Source organism: Bison bison, unplaced genomic scaffold, assembly GCF_000754665.1.
Source record: "Bison bison bison isolate TAMUID 2011002044 unplaced genomic scaffold, Bison_UMD1.0 scf7180017864518, whole genome shotgun sequence".
NCBI classification, from domain to species: domain Eukaryota; kingdom Metazoa; phylum Chordata; class Mammalia; order Artiodactyla; family Bovidae; genus Bison; species Bison bison.
The window spans coordinates 15,066,727-15,086,573 of NW_011495071.1; the positions used below are offsets into that span (position 1 = coordinate 15,066,727).

Consider the following 19,847-nt stretch of genomic DNA (forward strand, 5'->3'; position numbering starts at 1 on the left):
AAATCAAATTGCCAACATCCGCTGGATCATCGAAAAAGCAAGAGTGTTCTAGAAAAACATCTATTTCTGCTTTATGGACTATGCCAAAGCCTTTGACTGTGTGGATCACTATAAACTGTAGAAAACTCTGAAAGAGATGGGAATACCAGACCACCTGACCTGCCTCTTGAGAACCCTATATGCAGGTCAGGAAGCAACAGTTAGAACTGGACATGGAACAACAGACTGATTCCAAATAGGAAAAGGAGTACATCAAGGCTGTATATTGTCACCCTGCATATTTAACTTATATGCAGAGTACATCATGAGAAATGCTGGGCAGGAAAAAGCACAAGCTGGGATCAAGATTGCCAGGAGAAATATCAATAACCTCACATATGCAGATGACACCACCCTTATGGCAGAAAGTGAAGAGGAACTAAAAAGCCTCTTGATGAAAGTGAAAGTAGAGAGTGAAAAAGTTGGCTTAAAGCTCAACATTCAGAAAACAAAAATCATAGTATCTGGTCCCATCACTTCATGGGAAATAGATGGGGAAACAGGGGAAATAGTGTCAGACTTTATTTTTGGGGGCTCCAGAATCACTGCAGATGGTGACTGCAGGAAATTAAAAGATGCTTACTCCTTGGAAGGAAAGTTATGACCAACCTAGATAGCATATTGAAAAGCAGAGATATTACTTTGCCAACAAAGGTCCATCTAGTCAAGGCTATGGTTTTTCTAGTGGTCACGTATAGATCTGAGAGTTGGACTGTGAAGGAAGCTGAATGCCAAAGAATTGATGCTTTTGAACTGTGGTGTTGGAGAAGACCCTTGAAAGTCCCTTGGACTGCAAAGACGTCCAACCAGTCCATCCTAAAGGAGATCAGTCCTGGGTGTTCATTGGAAGGACTGGTGCTAAAGCTGTAGCTTCTAACTGTTGCTTCCTGACCTGCATATAGGGTTCTCAAGAGGCAGGTCAGGTGGTCTGGTATTCCCATCTCTTTCAGAGTTTTCTACAGTTTATAGTGATCCACACAGTCAAAGGCTTTGGCATAGTCCATAAAGCAGAAATAGATGTTTTTCTAGAACACTCTTGCTTTTTCGATGATCCAGCGGATGTTGGCAATTTGATTTTTGGCCACCTCATGCGAACAGTTGACTCATTGGAAAAGACCCTGCTGCCAGGAAGGATTGGGGGCAGGAGGAGAAGGGATGACAGAGGATGAAATGGCTGGATGGCATCACTGACTCGATGGATATGAGTTTGAGTGAACTCTGGGAATTGGTGATAGACAGGGAGGCCTGGCATGCTATGATTCATGGGGTCGCAAAGAGTTGGACACGACTGAGCAAGTGAACTGAACTGAACTGATGCATCATAATAGAAAAAAATAATTTTCACCAGGATTTCCCTGGTGGCTCAGATGGTAAAGAATCTGCCTGTAGTGCAGAGGACCAGATTCGATCTCTGGGTTGGGAAGATCCTCTAGATGAGGAAATGGCAATTCAGTATTCTTGCCTGGGAAATCCCATGGACAGAGGAGCCTAATGGGCTATAGTCCATAATGTCACAAAGAGTTGGACACAACTGAGTGACTAGCACACACATAAATATTTTTTTCTATTATTGAGAGCTGCTCAGTAGAAACTATAAACCTGATGTCAAGTAATGATTTAAATAGTCATTTCAGTGAAACCACACTGAACTGGAGCCAGGACTCTATCACAGACTGTGACTTTGGGCAAGGCAAGGTCAGGAAGGTGACTTCCATATCTTGACTGTGTTTCTTCATTCTGAAATGGGGTTTTAGTCTTAGTGATCATTGAAGTCTCAGCTATAGCAGGAGGCTGTGAGCCTCTGATTCACCTGCTGGTTGCCCCTTTTTTTCTATATTGGCATTGGTAGCAGTTGTACTTTGATATACATGCGGGAGGAATTTGGTTTTCAATTTGTGACCCCATGGACTGTAGCCTACCAGGCTCCTCTGTCCATGGGATTTTCCAGGCAATAGTACTGGAGTGGATTGCCATTTCCTTCTCCAGGGGATCTTCCTGACCCAGGGATCGAATCCAGGTCTCCCACATTGTAGACAGACGCTTAACCATTTGAGCCACCAGGGAAGTTCTGATACTTTTAGGTGCTAAGCAGGTTTGGAAAGCAGATGAAAGAGATACCTCCTACCTGCATGTGTAGAACAATGTGAGTTCCATGAATGTATGTTAAGTGCCAGTTTTAAGTGGTCCCTATAAAACATTATCAGACTTTGGTAGGTAAAACAGTACAAAGAGAGAATATTGAACTTAATGTGATGATGTCTATATATGTATTTCTGGCAGCTCTTAAACGTAGGGCTTTCTCTCTGTCATGAATATGTCAAAATTGTGCATCCAAGAGTTCAAATGACATTTTCAATAGCTACCATTGACACACACATACCGAGACACTCACAGTATATTATCTAGTAAAGTGGTTGTAGAATTAACATTTTTCCTGGAAGGAATATATCTGATTTAATGACCAAATCATTTTAAAGCAGCACAACAGAATTTCACAGGAGCTAAATCTATTTCTTCACACCGATCATGCGTGTTTTACTCAGGCATTGAGTCATTAGCATGTTTATAATGGTTCTAATTTAGCACAACATTTTCTGAATTTTATCCTTGAGTCATTTACAAATTGTTCATATTGAATAAACAAAGGAAACAGATTGCATTTTATACTTAGTAATTTATCTGAAAGAAGAGGGGAGGGTTAATTGTTTGAAAGTTTTGGTCTGTTTGGGGAAGTGAGCTTGCTTTTTCATTGCTAGGCATAAATGCCATTTCTCATCTTTTGGGGGATGGGGGGGAGGCTATGGAGGAGTAAAATGAAAAATTAGGACCAGGACAAGATTGGCCACTCCCAGAGGGGAGTGTGGAGCAAAAGGGGAGCTGGCACGAGATTATCCAAAACAGTTGGTGCATTCCTTAATGATCAAGTGCTTGAGAAGTCCAGCTCTTCCTGGCAGAGCATCTGTGTTGATGTTTATATCATTGCCCTGCTGTATGGGAAAGGCATGCTTTCTCTCGCTGCTTGGCTAAAAATAGGATGGAATATAGCATTGTATGAGATATTTTAAGATAGCAAAAACATTTAAGAGGTTAAAGATTTGACTTTTGGATCAAAAAAGATCAGTGATATAACTCGTGGTGTTCCTTGAAGACTGAATTTTATCTGCAGTTTGTCAGTGATTCGAACTCTTGGTTAGGCGAGTTATTCTAGGTTCGTTTGGTGCAGTCTGAGAAGCCCACTCTACTGTCTTTTCTGTCAGCTTCCCAGCATGAAGAGCAAGATTGAGAACAGCCTCTATTTATACTCCCTTGATCGTATTTGGAAAATCAGTTGTTTCACTGGAGAGAGGGAGAGAGAGAGAAGGAGAGCACGCGCAGTCGTCAGGGAGTATGCTCTGTACGTTACAGTGACTTCAAAATAAAACTGGCGCATTTTAGTGTCTAATTATTTTAGTGAGCTTGGAGGGTTTTAATTAAAATTTAAGAGTGCTCTTCAAGCTCTCCAAGCTCCAATTTTATCCCACTGTATTGTGGAGCACTTGTCACTGTGGAAAAATGTACAGTAACTGCCATGTGCATCTCTGTTTCCTAATGAAAAATATGAGATTGATGATCAGCAGGGATATAAATATATATTATCAAAATTAGCTGTAAACCAAGGTCAAGGATACTTTTGATAAGTTATCACTGTTCTTTGGATACATAGAAAATTTATTGCCCTTGAAATTTATGATTCCTGTGGTAAAAATAAAAGGGATTGCTTTAAACAAAGTTTAAAAAGCAGTAGGAAATATGCGTACAGGAGGGCAGGCATTATTGTTTCTCACTAAAGTTTTTAAAGTTATTTTCTATATCATATTTCTAATATTTTAACATTTCTAACTTTAAGTATCACTTTGAGGTAAAAGGAATAATGATAAGTGTTTACTCACAGGTAAATTGTTTTAAAGTACAATAAAAAAATTTTCCCATTATCCTTTCCTGTTCCCTGTGATTTCGTTTTAGTGATTATTTCTTTTATTTACTCTCTTAGACTCTTTACTTTGCTTAGAGTACAAGTTAATAATACTACTGCAACTTTGTTTAATTCGGAATAATTTAAAATTGTTCCTAAAACATCATCATTTAGATTAGGAAATAAATATCTTACTTCAAATTTCTCTTGTGCGGTGAAATTAATTATTAGCATGATAAAACATTCCTGACTTACCTGGTTTGACACCTGGGTACTTAAGCAGAAACATTGCTTTGCAATCCATTATGCTGTATATTTATAACATGCTAGTTCTGACTTATATCTTTCTTGTTTCCTTAGAAAAAGTTTATTGAAATAGAAAAACTTAGATTTGCAAAGGAAAAGGGAAAACATAGCTATGCAGCTGAGAATTAATTTATACCATATCAAATCCCTTTACATCCTTGGTTAAAAATAAACAAGAACTGAAGTTCAACTCTTAACTTTTGATAGTGGTGTTTTTCTCACGTTATTTACAAAAATTGGGCAAGATAAATATAATAAACTCTTGCATTTCATTAGTTATGTATTGTTTTATGGACACTAATACTTTCATAGTAATAGGAATTAATTTTGGCATTTTCACTTTTATGCTGAAGTGTTAGGTTTACATTCATTTTTAATATGTACGTATGATGGTGACACATACTATAATATTGTGATACTATAATGTTGTAGTTTTTTAACCTTAATTTCCAAAAAGTATTTTAATTAGCTGAATTAGTCTTCTTCTAATTAGCTGAAGACAACTCAGTCAAAATACTAAAATTTGAGTAGTCAAACTCAGATAGTGAAATACACTGTATATTTTTTCATTGTTTTGAGGACTATGGCACTACCATAACTGTATTAGATGTTTACCAGTCAATCACGGAAAACATATTTTCCTGTGCAGTGGTCCAAGAATTCTGGGTGATGTTTAGTTCTTTTTTTCCGTTTGGAATCCTGCATGAGTACTGAATTCAAACATGGGCTTAATCTTTCCCTGTACATAATGCAAACTGGACTTCTTTACTTATTTTGACCTCTTTGATTTTTTGCATTTGTGCATGGTCAGAAAGGGGCAAAGTCTGATCTGATGAACTGCCTCTGTAAAGCTAGAGTCCTAGTAATATAGTTGAAGTATGTGGCACAAGGAGGATGAATACTTGATTTTTTATTTTTGTCCTTACCTGGATATTATTTTGAATGGTAAATTTGAAAATATAGATTTCATTTAGTTTTATCTATTATATATGTCCTCGTTTCAAGTCAGAAACATCTTGGTAGAGGCAGTAGTATCCTCTGCCTATGTAGCTTTTAATAACAACCTGCATCTTCTGGACTTTCTTCCCTCACCTTACTTGTTTTATATTACATTATGGAGTGTGCTGAGTACTTATTGTGTATGTATGTCCTTAGAGGGCTGGCAAATAGATTTTAGGTGAGAAACCTGTTTTTCAAGAGATTTTCTCACAGTTTTGAATGTTGATAAAGTGGTATGTCGTGACTCTTATTGCCCTGTGGATAAAGACAATCAGTGATCGTTACTGAATATTTTCATGAGCTATAGACATGCAAAGATTGCTTTATTTTTTTCTTTTCAGTTTCTTCTACTGAAATGAGAATTTGTATAGCTAGATTAACTCAGCATTATGGTGAGGATTAATTTTCTAATAGAAATGTGAAATGTTTTGAATTTATTAACCATTTAATTAATGACTAGCTCTTATATAAAGCTGTGTCTTCAAACATATTTGATAAATATTTGAAATATATGTTCATGTTGTCCATATAATTCTGTTTTCTCCTATGAAATTTTAGCATTCTTTTCCTGGAGCTCTGAAAGATTTCAGGTCTATTAATAGAAATGAGAGACATATTTTAGCTGTTTTACATTTAGTGTATATCTAATCCTGGTTCGTGAACTTGCTCTGAATTTTCGATCATTACTAGTAAATTGGGATTTTGTCTTGATCATTATAATATGTTAACTCTACTCAAATTTTAACCACACAAGTTATGCTTTAGCATTTATGTCAGTGATTACCAGTTTAGTATGATGTTGTAATATATATGAAAAAGTTTTTTTAAAAAGTAACAAAACTGAGTAGGAGAGGAAGTTGAAGACATTTTGTTGATTATTCTTACATATGACCTAATGTTATATCCAGAAATTTAAACCTGACTTGAGAAAAAGTAATCTCTGATAGAAAAAAGCAGAGACATTACTTTGCCAACAAAGGTCCATCCAGTCAAGGCTATGGTTTTTCCTGTGGTCATGTATGGATGTGAGAGTTGGACTGTGAAGAAAGCTGAGCACCGAAGAATTGATGCTTTTGAACTGTGGTGTTAGAGAAGACCCTTGAAAGTCCCTTGGACTGCAAGGGGATCCAACCAGTCCGTTCTAAAGGAAATCAGTCCTGGGTGTTCATTGGAAGGACTGGTGCTAAAGCTGAAACTCCAATACTTTGGCCACCTCATGTGAAGAGTTGACTCATTGGAAAAGACCCTGCTGCTGGGAGGGATTGGTGGCAGGAGGAGAAGGGGACAACAGAGGATGAGATGGATGGATGGCATCACCGACTTGATGGACATGAGTTTGAGTGAACTCTGGGAGTTGGTGATGGACACGGAGGCCTGGCGTGCTGTGATTCATGGGGTCGCAAAGAGTCGGACATGACTGAGCGACTGAACTGAACTGAATCTCTGAGAGGCATGACTTTGAAGAATTCCTTCTTGACCCTCACACCTAACATTATCTTTTCTATGACTTTTGCCTAGAAACAAAATATGTACAGAACAAAGTATATACCTTGTTTCTGAATTAAAATCCAAGAGACTATTTTGGAAATTAAATGCAAACTGAACGTATGCATATGCATAGAGACCCTCTTGGCAGATCACTTAGAATTCAATTTTTAATCAAAGTGGTAGATCATTTGTTTAAAAGAAAATAATTAATAGGAAAGCCTGGAAGAAAAGGAGGAAAGGAAAGAAGGGAAGAAGTAAGGGGAGGAGCAAGGAGCTTTCACTTAATAGAATCAAGCTGACTTCTTTTTAGAAAGAACTTTGGCTCCTGTGATAGCTAGTTCTTCATCAGCCGTTTACCAACACACTGATCTGGATTCCATCCATTTCTTGATTGACTGATCATTTCATGGACAAATGTTAATTGTTTTCACCAATATGTTCTAACCATGCAGTGGTTTTCTCATCTCTTACCCAGGGGCTCACTGTCTTTGCCTAAGCTTATCAAGTTTCTGAAACCCTTTAGATCCATCTTAACCTTACTGTCATTCTGAAAAATTCAAGGAGGACTTAGAAGTTGGAGAAAAAATGAAAGGGAAAATGCTAAAGAGATAGGTACTGATATGGGAGAGAAAAAACATTTGGAGTTGAAATAAGTTTTTAAATATAATTTTAAAAAGAGGTTATCAGAATTTTGACACTTGGAATGTTAAAGTATAATGGGAGTATGCTTTGCACTAAGGATTGAGTATTTAAATCTGCTCTCCCTTTTGGAAACGTGGCCTGTTTATTAAAATTTGAGACTTATAAGATGCATGTAAGTAGTTATAAGCAGTAGCTCTAGTTTCAAATCTACCTGATCAGAGAAAAAATAACTCATTGATAAAAATTTGGTAATTATTAGAACACTCTAAAATGTAAACTTCTGTAAGCTTTATGAATCTTATAGAAACAAGTGTAATAACTTCCAAAATCTAGTATGCTGTTTAGAAATGCAGTAGGTCAAATAGCGTTTAAATAAGGATCTTCTTGAAAAGATCACGCATCTCTATTTATATAAAGGTTTTAACTGTTTCTATTACTGGGAGACAGAGAATATCTTGTTTATTTTCTTTGTATTTTACTGTAAATTAATATTTTACAAAAGTTGCCATCTGTGTATTTCTTAAGGAACAAGGAGTTACAGGTTGATTCTTCTCTTCTCAGTTGAAAATTTGTCATTCTTCCTTGAACAGCACACAAATTTTGCTTGGACTTAAAAAAAAGTCACCTGAATTAAAAGGAATAATATCTAAACCTAAGCTTGTAGAAAAAAGCTCCTTGTTCTGTCCTATTAGTCTAAAGAAATGATAAATGCTGGCTGAATATTAATTAGCCAAAATTATAATACCAAGATAAGATTATTGAGCATTGTCTTTTTTTCTCCTGGGAATATTGTAAATAATTTTCCAGCAAAAAAAAATTTAGTTGTGGTATTTTATAATAGATAGAATAATATACTTGTCTATATCCTTGGTTAAAGCGGCAAAAAAATCTTTGATCATTTTTGAATGATAGAATTTCTCCATTAACTCCATAGACTTCTATATTTGTAATATTTTAATACTTATCTAAAACATGTATAATATTTTTAATACTTACTTTTTTATTTAAATAGATTCCTCCTGCATGGAAAAACTGCTTTCAAAAGATTGGAAGGAAAAAATGGAAAGATTAAATACCAGTGAACTTCTTGGAGAAATTAAAGGTACAGTATACAAAATATCAAACATATCAATGTAGAAATGTTATTTTGTACCACAACACATCTGCTTATCTTCTGTACCCCAACATTAAATTCTTACTTCTAATATTTATATTTAAGAGGGTAAATGTACAATGTGTTCCTGAACTTTTATTCTTTTGTAATGTTTATAGAATGAAATTTTTCCCTTTTTACAGTCTATAAACATATAACTTACAGGACACACTACTTCATTAGTCTCCTCCTTGGCACAGAAGGAAAACAGTAGCTTTAGCTGTGCAGTGCTTAGTCACTCAGTTGTGTCTGACTCTTTGCCTGCCAGGCTCTTCTGTTCATTGGGGTTCTCCAGGCAAGAATATTGGAGTGGGTTGTCATACCCTCCTCCAGGAATCTTCCTGACCCAGGGATTGAACCAGGGTCTCTTGCATTGCAGGCAGATTCTTTACCAGCTGAGCTACCAGGGAAGCCCATAGTTTCATTTGCTGAACAAAAAAGTATGAAAACAATGTTATGTCAAAAATGAACAAATTAAATAAAGATAATTTTAGTCCTTCCTTTTGAAATTATAGTAGCTTAATTGATGAATCCAAATCACTAATTTGAATTTTTTTCTGGTCAAAAATGATCAGGGGGTAGTAACTATAACAAAGGAGTTTATAGAATGTGCTATTTATATTTATGACTGGATTCTGAGGCCTGGTTCCCTGTTCAAATTCTGGCTCTGTCAACTTACTAGATGAGTGACTTGGGGCATGTCACTGAAGGTTTCAATGTTTTGAATTCCTTGTATCTAAAATGAGGATAATAAAAGTACTTGGGCTTCCCAAGTGGTGCAGTGGTAAAGAATACGCCTGCCAATGCAGGAGATGCTGGAGATGCAGGTTCAACCCTTGGATCAGGAAGATCCCCTGGTGGAGAATATGATAACCTACTCCATTGTTCTTGCTTGGAAAATTCTATGGACAGAGGAGCCTGGCGGTCTACAATCCACGGGGTCACAAAGAGTCGGACACGACTGAGCACACACAACAAAAGTACCTACCAAGGCTCATTAAGAGAATTAGTATGTGTAAAGCTTTTAAACGGCTTGCACTTAAGGAAACCCTCATGAGGGAAAGTTGTGCTTGTTATTAACTGCCCATAGGATCTTAGGTTAATTAATCTCAAATAGATTTCACAGAACTTAACATTTCATGATCTCTGACCTGGCTGAGGATGAGCATCCTTATTTTAAAGATAATTGATTGGCATTATTATTTTGAAACAAATTAAGAGGTGGGCAGTCCCAATCCATTACAAAATTAACCTGCCCTATCAGTTAAGCAGTTATACTTTTTGCCCAGCTCCCTCTTGTTGATTCTTTTATGGAGAGGAAGTACTGTATGAAGTACTGAAGTAGCTTTTGTTATTGTGGATAGAATCTGTTGTCATTAATTACTTTTCTCAGTCATCCCTTACAGATAGTCATTGCTCTATCTATCACTCTGTCACTTAAACTGACAATTTGAGAACTCAATTACATTAGTTTTCTGAATTTATCAAATGACTTCAGGTGAATTTTCCCATGGATAATGTCTCATTTAAGATGAACATTTGGTGATAACTATCTGATGAAAATTTTATTTTGAATTTATTACAGAATATTGCCTAGTATTCAGACATGTTATATTCAACTCAAATGAAGAGAAAGAGTAGTCATATCTTTTCCAAGGAATAATTAATAACATTCTATTAACTAATGCAGTATCAAAATCAAGTGGAAAGTGGGTAGTATTTTTGAATTTCACTGCTTCTGTTTTGAACTCATAAAGGCTATTTGCTATTTTGGAAAAGAAAAAGAAACTCAATTTATAACTGACGTGTAGAACCTCATTAGTGACATATTCTTTATCCAGCTGCAATAACATGGTGTGTGCTACTTTGCACGTCATTCTCTGTTTTCTTCCCTTTCCAAAGTCATTGGTTTTATGACAGTGAGTACAGAAATGGTTTATGCAAAGGCAAGCTTTTGCCAGTGTGAATGATGGGGGTCTTGTTTTCTCTCAGTAACGTGGAAGCTAACATTTTATTATGTTATGATTCAGCATCAAGTTTTTATGATTTGGGTTATCTTTCCAATCCCACTTTCTATATTTCTTTATTTTTGATTCAAAAATGCAAAACTGTACTAGCTTTATGTAGTCAAAATCTCAAAAGTGAAACATGCAAACTCAGGCTTTTCAAATTCTTTAACTTTTTGTTTTTCTGGATTCTGTTTGTAAAATGTGAACTTTTGTTTGTGTGCTGCTGTTTTTATGGGCATAGAAGATAAGATTCTTACCAAATTTTTCATTTTGATTTACTCTACATCAGTGTCTGTTTTTACATCTTTATATTTTGTCAGCATAATCGTATGAAAAGATTCCAAAAATATGATAAAAGAAACAAAAAAATTTAGTTCAAATAGCATTCAAGTAGTTTGATTTAGCCACTACTAAAACTCAACACACACTTTTATTGTAGGTGAGATCAAGTCAGTTATTAGTCACCAAAATTGGTTCTAATTATTCAGAAAATTTAGGGTGATTTAAATACTATCTCCAAGAAAAACACACCTGGGGCATTTCGTGGTGTTTCAATGGTTAGCCCTCCATTCCTCTACTGCGAGGGTGTCGAATTCTATCCCTGTTTGGGGAACTAAGGTCCTGCCTGCTATGCAGTGTGGCCACAAAATAATTTTTTTAAAAAAGGGAAAAGAAATGAAAACCATACTACTATGGTTTAGTGTATCTTAGCAATGTATATTTATATATTTCATTATTTTCCCCTCATTATAAAATTCATATGTATTATAAAAAGAATATAAACACACCTAAAGGAAAATATAATTGTCCTTTAATTCTACCTATATTATAGTGTATATCCTTTCCATTTTAATGTGTGCATATGCCTTAGAATTATTTTCCCTTAAAATTCGAATCATCCTTTTACAATTTTTTATAATTTACTTTTCCCACTTAATGATATATTATGAATTTCCCTATAATTAGGTTGTCTTCTAAAATATTACTTTTATTTGCAGCAAATATGATATAAAGTGAGGTTCTTATAATTTGACTGAGACTGTTATTCAATATTTAAGGTTTTATTATTTGTCATTATAAAGAAAACCTTGAATATGGCTAACTTTTTAGTATTTTCAGTGTTATTTAGTAATTATTTTCTTAGGATATAGATATATTCTGAAAAAGTGAAATTACTGAGTTGAAGGATGTGTTCTTTTTGGAAAGACTTTTTGTTCATATTGCCACGTAGCCCTTCAGATAGAATATAGGGTTCTGTGCTCTCACTAGCAAGTATTTCCTTGCCATCTATGATTATTTTAAACATTCCTTGCCAGTTTGATAGGGGAATATAACATTGTTGCTGATATATTTTGAACTCATTTGATATTGACTGATAATGAGAAGTTTTACATAAATTCATTTGGATTAAATATCTCTTCCTTTGTATATTGTCTGTTTATGTTGTTAGCCCATTTTTCCTTTAAAGGATTTGTTTAGTTCTTATGGTTTCATAAGACTCTTTAGTGGTACTGGCCTTTCTTTGTCATATTTGTGTATTTTGTCATTTTCTTTACTGTATGGTTTTGTCATCAAATCTTTTCCTCCCTGTTTTAATGCTCTTTTTTTCTTTTTCTTTTTTTCTGTTTGGGGTTTGTTTAGAAAGGTTTCTCCCAATCTAAAATTATATTCTACTGTATTTTCTTCCAATTCTTTGACTATATTTTTATACACTTAACCCTTTCATTCCTCTTGGATATATTTTGATGGATAATGTAAAATTTTTTTTCTTAAGCAGTTAACCAAATATCTGTGTATCATTTATTAAATAACCCATGTTATCCCATCTGACTTGAAATAACCTCTTTTATTATATATGGATTGCATATTTGCAGCCACTCTCATTTTTTAGCTCTTTTCCATTTATCTTTCTATCTAAACTTCTAAAGTGCTAGGCTGTGTTAATCACTGTAGCTTTATAGTATTTTTGAACAGTATTGCAAGACCTCATTCAAAATTTTTCTTAAGGTGCTTGTATACTTCTGTAAAATTTACCTTAGATTTAGAAGTTGTTAACTAAAATTGCAAAGTGATTTTTTAAAAGATTATAAAACTATAGGGTAGCTAAAATCTTTTTAATGTTGAATCTTTCCATTCCAAATAACTTATTCAATCAATTCTTTTATGTTTCTGAACAATGTTTTGTTTCTTACATATAGATTCAGCACATTTCTTTTAATATTTCCTCTACAATATTTAATTTTTTATTTGTGAATGTTATATTTTTCATACTACTCTCTTTTTGTTACTATATTTAGGGATGATATTGCATTTTGCTGGCTCATTTTATAACTTCCCTTTTTGTCAAGCTTGTTAGGTCTAGTCATATTTCAGCTGATGTGTTTTCTCCTCTTTTGGGGCAGTTATTTGTTCCTTTTTTTCACCACTTCTTTTAATACACTGCCTAGAATGTCAAGAATAATATTGGGGAAAACAGGTAATAGCAAGTATTTTATGTAGTTTTTAGTTTATGGAATTGTGTTTGTTTAGTATTTCACCATTAAATATTATATTGACTATTGATTTAAGATATTTTTAATCGTTAAAAATATTCTAGTTATATTTTATTAGGAGTTTCTATGATAAATTGTATTTTAGTTAATGGTATATCTTATTGGTTTTTGTTTCTCAAATTAAATAATGAAATAAACACATTAGTCATGGTATAGTCTTGTTTTAATGTACTTCATACTTTTATTTGCTTATATTGCAGTTGTTATTTTTGCATCTGTATTTGTAAATGAGATTAGTTTGTGTTTTTCTTTATTTTTGCTATCTTTGTTAATATTTAGTACCAGAGTTGTGAAATTGAAAAGCATATCCTTCTTTTCTATGGAAGATGGCTATGTAAAACTATTCAATAGATAACATCTTAGTGAGAATCTGTTTTTATATTCTTTGTGTGTCCTTTACCCTAAAGTGTTGTAGGCAGCATATTATAGGCTCTTTTCTTTTTTTTTAGAATCTTATCTACCATGCTATACCTTTTGATTGGAGAATTTAGTGCAATGACATTTAAGGTAATTATTGATTTGTTTTGTTCAGTCACTAAGTCATGTCTGACTTTCTACCACCCCATGGACTGCAGCATGCTAAGTTCTTCTGTCCTTCACTATATCCGAGTTTGCTCAAATTCATGTCCATTGAGTCAGTGATGTTATCTAACCATCTCATTCTCTGCTGCCTTCTCCTTTTGCTTTCAATCTTTTCCAGCATAGGGTCTTTTCCAATGAGTAGGCTCTTTGCATCAGGTCCTGAATATTCACTGGAAGGACTGATGTTGAAGCTGAAACTCTAATACTTTGGCCACCTGATGCAAAGAGCTGACTCATTGGAAAAGACCTTGATGCTGGGAAAGATTGAAGGTGGGAGGAGAAGGGGACGACAGAGGATGAGATGGTTGGATGGCATCATCAACTCAATGGAATGAGTTTGAGTAAACTCTGGGAGTTGGTGATGGGCAGGGAGGCCTGGTGTGCTGCAGTCGATGGGGTCGCAGAGTTGAACATGACTGAGCGACTGAACTGAACTTGCATCAGGTGGACAAAGTATTGGAGCTTCAGCATCAGTCCTTCCAATGAATATTCAGCGTTGATTTCCTTTAGAATTGACTGGTTTGATCTCTTTGCAAACCAAGAGACTCTCAAGAGTCTTCTTCAGCACAATTTGAAAGTATCAGTTCTTTGGTGCTCAGCATTCTTTATGGTCCAACTCTCACATCTGAACCTGACTACTTGAAAACCCATAGCTTTGACAATACAGACTTTTGTTGGCAAAGATCTGCTTTTTAATATGCTGTCTAGGTTTGTCATGGCTTTTTTTCCCCAAAGAGTAAGTGTCGTTTAATTCTGGGCTGCAGTTACCATCCACAGTGATTCTGGAGCCCAAGAAGATAAAATCTGTCACTGTTCCCACTTTTTCTCCATCTGTTTGCCATGAGGTGATGGAACCAGATGCCATGATCTTAGTTTTCTTGAATGTTGGAGATTTTAGCCAACTTTTTCATTCCCCTCTTTAACTTTCATCAAGAGGCTCTTTAGTTCCGCTTTGCTTTCTGCTGTTAGAATGGTATCATCTTCATATTTGAGATTGTTGGTATTTCTCCCAGAAATCTTGATTCCAGCTTGAGTCATTCCGCCTGGCATTTCATACGATGTACTCTGCATCAGTTCAGTCGCTCCGTGACTCTTTGCGAGTCCATGGACTGCAGCATGCCAGGCTTCCCTGTCCTTCACTCTCTCCCGTGGTTGCTCAAACTCATGTCCATTGAGTCCATTATGCCATCCAACCATCTCATCCTCTGTCACCCGCTTCTCCTCCTCCCCTCAACCTTTCCTGGCATCAGAGTCTTTTCCAGTGAATCAGCTCTTTGCATCATGTAGCCAAAGTATTGGAGTTTCAGCTTCAGCATCAGTCCTTACACTGAATATTCAGGGTTGATTTCCTTTCAGATTGACTGGTTTGATCTTGTTGCAGTCAAAAGGACTCTAAAGAGTCTTCTCCAGCACCAAAGTTTGAAAGCATCAAATCTTTGGCACTCGGACTCCATGATCCAGCTCTCACATCCATACATGACTACTGAAAAAACCATAGCTTTGACTAAACAGACGTTTGTTGGCAAAGTGATGTCTCTCTTTTTTAATATTTTGCCTAAGTTTGTTATAGCTTTTCTTCCAAGGAGCAAGCATCTTTTAATTTCATGGCTACATTCATTGATTCTAACCTTTGCTTTTTGACCTGCATACATGTTTCTCAGGAGACCAGTAAGGTGGTCTGGTATTCCTATCTCTTTAAGAATTTTCCATGGTTTGTTGTGATCCACAGTCAAAGGCTTTAGGTAGTCAGTGAAGCAGAAGTAGATACTTTTTCTGGAATCCCCTTGCTTTTCCTATGATCCTGTATATGTTGGCAATTTGATCTCTGGTTCTTTTCTAAATCCAACTTGTACATTTAAAAGTTCTTGATTCATGTACTGTTGAAGCCTAGCTTGAAAGATTTAGGGCATTCCCTTCCTAGCAGGTAAAATGAGTGCAATTATATGGTAATTTTTGAACAGTCTTTGGCATTGCCTTTCTTTGGGATTGGAATGAAAACTGACCTTTCCCAGTCCAGTGGCAGCTGCTGAGTTTTCCATATTCACTGACATATTGACTGCAACACTGTAGCAGCATCATCTTTAAGGATTTTAAATAGCTCAGCTGGAATTCCATCACCTCCACTAGTTTTTTAGTAGTAATGTTCCGTTTAGGTCCACTTGACTTCACACTCCAGCATGTCTGGTTTTAAGTGAGTATTGTGGTTATCTGGGTCATTAAGACCCTTTTTGGTATAATTTTTCTCTGTTCTTGGCACCTCTTCTTAATCTCTTCTGCTTCTGTTAAGTCCTTTCCATTTCTGTCCTTTATTGTGCATAACTTTGCTTGAAATGTAACCTTGGTATCTCCAGTTTTCTTGAAGAGATCTCTAATCTTTCTCATTCTATTGTTTTCCTATCTTTCTTTGCATTGTTCACTTAAGAAGGCCTTATTATGTCTCCTTGCTATTCTCTGCAACTCTGCATTCAGTTGGGTATATCTCTTCCTTTCTCCTTTGCCCTTCTTTTCTCAGCTGTTTGTAAGGCTCAGACAACCACTTTGCCTTCTTGCATTTCTTTTCCTTGGTTTTGGTCACCACTTCCTGTACAATGCTATGAACCTCTGTCTATAGTTCTTCAGCATTCTATCTACCAATTAGATTAGATTCTAATCTCTTGAATCTATTTGTCCCCTCCAGTGTATAATCATAAGGGATTTGATTTAGGTCATATCTAATAGGTCTAGTGGATTTCCCTACTTTCTTCAATTTAAGCCTGAATTTTGAAGGATACTGGAGTGGGTAACCATTCCTTTCTCTAAGGTATCTTCCTAACCCAAGACTGAACCATGGTTTCCTGCATTGCAGGTGAATTCTTCATCATCTGAGCTACCAGGGAAGCCCATATATACATACTCCATCTTCTTTATCCATTTATCTGTTAAAAGGACTTTTAGGTTGTGTCCATATCTTGACGCCTATAATTAATGCTGCTATGAACATTGGGGTATATGTATCTTTTTGAATTAATGTTCTCATTTTCTTAAGATATATACCTAGGAGTAGAATTGCTGGATCATATAATATTTCTAGTTTTTAGTTTTTTGAAGAACCTCCTTAGTGTTTTCTAGAATGATTGCACCAATTTACATTCTTACCAACAGTGTACAAGGGTTTCTTTTTCTCCATATCCTTGCCAACTTTGTTATTTGTGTTTTTTTTTTATGACAGGCATTCTGTCAGATGTGAGATGATACCTCATGATTTTGATTTGCATTTCTCCAATGATTAGTAGTAGTGAGCATCTTTTCGTGTGCCTGTTGGCCATCTGTATATCCTCTTTGGTAAAATGTCTGTTTAGGCCTTCTGCCTGAGCTTCTCTGGTGGCTCAGATGGCAAAGAATCTGTCTGCAGTGTGGGAGACATGGGTTCAACCCTAGGTCAGGAAGATCCTTTGGAGAAGGGATTGGCAACCCACTCCAGTATTCTTGCCTGGAGAATTCCATGGACAGAGAAGTCTGGCGGGCTGCAATCCGTGGGGTTGCAAAGAGTTGGACACAACTGAGAGACTTACACTTTCACTCCTTCTGCCCATTTTTTAATTGGGTGATTGGTTTCTTTGATATTGAGTTGCATCAGCTATATGTATATTTTAAATATTAACTCATCAGTGATATCATTTACAAATATTTGCTCCCATTCAGTAGGTTGTCTTTTCATGTTGTGATGGTTTCCTTTGCTGTGCAAAACTTTCAAGTTTAAATTAGGTCTCATTTGTTTATTTTTGTTTTTTGATTCCTTTGCCTTAGGAGACAGACTCAAAATATATTGCTATAGTTTATGTCAAAGAATGTTCTTCATATTTTTTTCTTCTAGGAGTTTTATGATTTCTGGGGCTTCTCTGATAGCTCAGTCCGTAAAGAGTCTGCTTGCATTGCAGGAGACCTAGGTTAGGTCCCTGGGTTGGGAAGATCCCTGGAGAAGGAAATGGCAACCCACTCCAGTATTATTGCCTGGGAAATCCCATGGATAGAGGAGCCTGATGCGCTACAGTCCATGGGGTCACAAGAGTTGGACACAAATTAGCGACTAAACCTACCTACCTTACATTTAAGTCTTGAATCCATTTTGAGTTTATTTTTTATATGGTATGAGAAAATGTTCTAATTTCACTATTTTACATATAGCTGACCAGTTTTCCCAACACTACTTATTGAAGAGACTGTCTTTTCTCTATTGCATAGTTTTGTATCCTTCATCATAAATTAGTTAACTGTAAGTGTGTAAGTTTATGTCTGGACTCTCTATTCTATTCCATTGACCTATGTGTCTGTTTTTGTGCCTGTACTATATTGTTTTGGTTACTGTAGCTTTGTATTATAGTTTGAAATTAGGGAGAGTAATATCTCTAGTTGTGTTCTTCTTTTGTAAGACTATTTTGTCTGTTGTATTTTGTATTTTCACACATATTTTAGAATTTTTTTAGTTCTGTGAAAAATACCATTTGTAATTTGATAAGGATTCTATTAAATCTTTAGATTGTATGGATAGTATGGTCATTTTAATAAAATTAATTTTTCTAAAAGTGAACATGATATATCTGTCCATTTGACTGTATAATCTTTTATTTCTTTTATTAGTGTCTTATAGGTTTCCAAGTATATGTGTTTTACCTCTTAGATATGTTTCTTCTTAGGTAATTTATTCTTTCTGATGCAATTATCAATGGGATTGTTTCTTTAATTTCTTTCTGCTAGCTCTTACTAGTTTATAGAAATGCAACAGATTTCTTTGTATTAATTTTGTATCCATCAACTTTATGAAATTCACTGATGAGCTCTAGTAGTTTTCTAGTGGATTTTCAATGCATAGTATTTTCAACGCATAGTATCATGAGCTTCCCAGGTGGTACTAGTGGTAAAGAACCTGCCTGCCAATGCAGGAGATATAAGTGATGTGGTTTCGATCCCTCAATCAGAAAGATCTGCTGGAGGAGGTATATGGTAATCCATTCCAGTATTCTTGCCTGGAGAATCCCATGGACAGAGGAGCCTGGCAGGCTGCAGTCCATAGGATCACAAAGAGTTGGACACGATTGAAGCCACTTAGCATGAATGCACACATGTATAGTATCATGTCATTTATAAACAGTGACAGTTTTATGTCTTCTTTTCTAATTTTGGTTCCTTTTATTTTATTTATTTATTTTTCTTTTCTGGTTAGCTAGAGCTAAGACTTTCCATTCTATGTTGAATAAAAGTGGCAAGAGTGGACATCCTTCTCTTATTCCTAATCTCAGAAGAAATGCTTTCAGTTTTTCACTGTTAACGCATGATGTTATCTGTGGGATGATCATATATGGCCCTTATTGTGTTGAAGTGTGTTCTCCACTTTCTGGAAAATTCAACATCCATTTTAAAAAAATCATACATGGATGTTGAATTTTGTGAAAACCTTTTCTGCATCTGTTGAGATGACCTTATAGTTTTTATTCTTCAATTTGTTACTGTGGTATATCACACTGATTGACTTTCAGATATCGAGCTGTGCTTGCATCCCTGGGATAAATCCATTTGATCATGGTGTATGATCCTATTAATGTATTGTTGGCTTTGGTTAGCTAATAATTTGTTTAGGATTTTTGTATCTAGATTCATCAGTGATACTGACTTTTAATTTTCTTTTTTTGTGATATCTTTGCCTGGTTTTGGTATCAGGGTGACATTGGCCTCACAAAAGTGATTCTTCTACAATTTTTTGAAATAGCTTCAGAAGGATAGATGCTAAGTGTTCTCTAAACATGTGGTAGAATTCACCTGTGAAGCCATCTGGGTCCTGGATTTTTGTTTGTTGGGAGTGTTTTTTTTTTTTTTAAGTATTGATTCAATAACATTACTGGTAAATGGTCTGCTCATATTTTCTTCCTTCCTGGTTCAATCCTGGGAGACTATCAGATCAGATCAGATCAGTCGCTCAATCGTGTCCGACTCTTTGTGACCCCATGAATCACAGCACGCCAGGCCTCCCTGTCCCTCACCAACTCCCAGAATTCACTCAGACTCACGTCCATCGAGTCAGTGATGCCATCCAGCCATCTCATCCTCTGTCGTCCCCTTCTCCTCCTGCCCCCAATCCCTCCCAGCATCAG

General features: G+C 35.7%; 1 protein-coding gene across 26 annotated transcripts in view; it reads left to right on the forward strand.

The window, feature by feature from the left end:
* The window catches only part of SOX6 (SRY (sex determining region Y)-box 6), a 722,502-nt gene that overhangs the window by 411,412 nt on the left and 291,243 nt on the right, over nucleotides 1–19,847 (forward strand). For all 26 annotated transcript variants that reach the window (XM_010830548.1, XM_010830549.1, XM_010830541.1 and 23 more), the window contains one exon: nucleotides 8,439–8,528. In XM_010830548.1, the coding sequence (XP_010828850.1) occupies nucleotides 8,439–8,528 (90 nt within the window). The remainder of the gene's footprint in view (nucleotides 1–8,438; nucleotides 8,529–19,847) is intronic.